The 525-nt window shown below is 49.0% G+C and overlaps 1 protein-coding gene across 1 annotated transcript; it reads left to right on the forward strand.

Moving 5' to 3' along the window:
- N7533_011715 (uncharacterized protein) lies at nt 1–525 on the forward strand (the record flags this gene model as incomplete). The annotated part of the gene is made up of 2 exons (XM_057108365.1): nt 1–20; nt 153–525. The coding sequence occupies 2 exons, from the start codon at nt 1–3 to the stop codon at nt 523–525; spliced, it is 393 nt and encodes a 130-aa protein (XP_056955743.1).

Below are 525 nucleotides of genomic sequence, written 5' to 3' on the forward strand. Positions count from 1 at the left end.
ATGAGTCAGCGTAAATTACAGTAAGTTCCATAGGTTTCCACCCCTCGTGGCTTTTCTGATTTTACAGCACGGATCGATTCCCCCAGTGACCGGAAATACATAACGCAACAATCGTTACAGCCCACAAGTCCGTTATCCATCTTCGACTCTAGTGTGAGCAACCTTTCAACCCAGAGTGCCATGGAAGCCTATACTCACGCCATGCAGGTCCATACACTGTCACAGATATTGTCTGTTGGCCTAATCAAAGATCAGGAGATCAGCAACAGGAACTCTGACGATATCCCCTCCAGCAGACAAATTTCAGAGCCCATCATGCCCTCATCCATTTTCGACCTTAGTGCGAGCAACCTTGCAACCCAGAGTGCCATAGAATCTTATACTCACGCCATGCAGGCCTATACACTGTCCCAGATATCGTTTCTCAACCCAAGTGAGCACCTTGGAATCGGTGACAGGGACCCTGATGATGTCCTCACCTCCAGTGTGCTATACCAAAGTCATGCCCCCCCCTATCGCAGTTGA

Source organism: Penicillium manginii, assembly GCF_028828005.1.
Source record: "Penicillium manginii strain IBT 31320 chromosome Unknown utg000008l:1.0-3226943.0:1.0-3228205.0, whole genome shotgun sequence".
Lineage (NCBI taxonomy): Eukaryota > Fungi > Ascomycota > Eurotiomycetes > Eurotiales > Aspergillaceae > Penicillium > Penicillium manginii.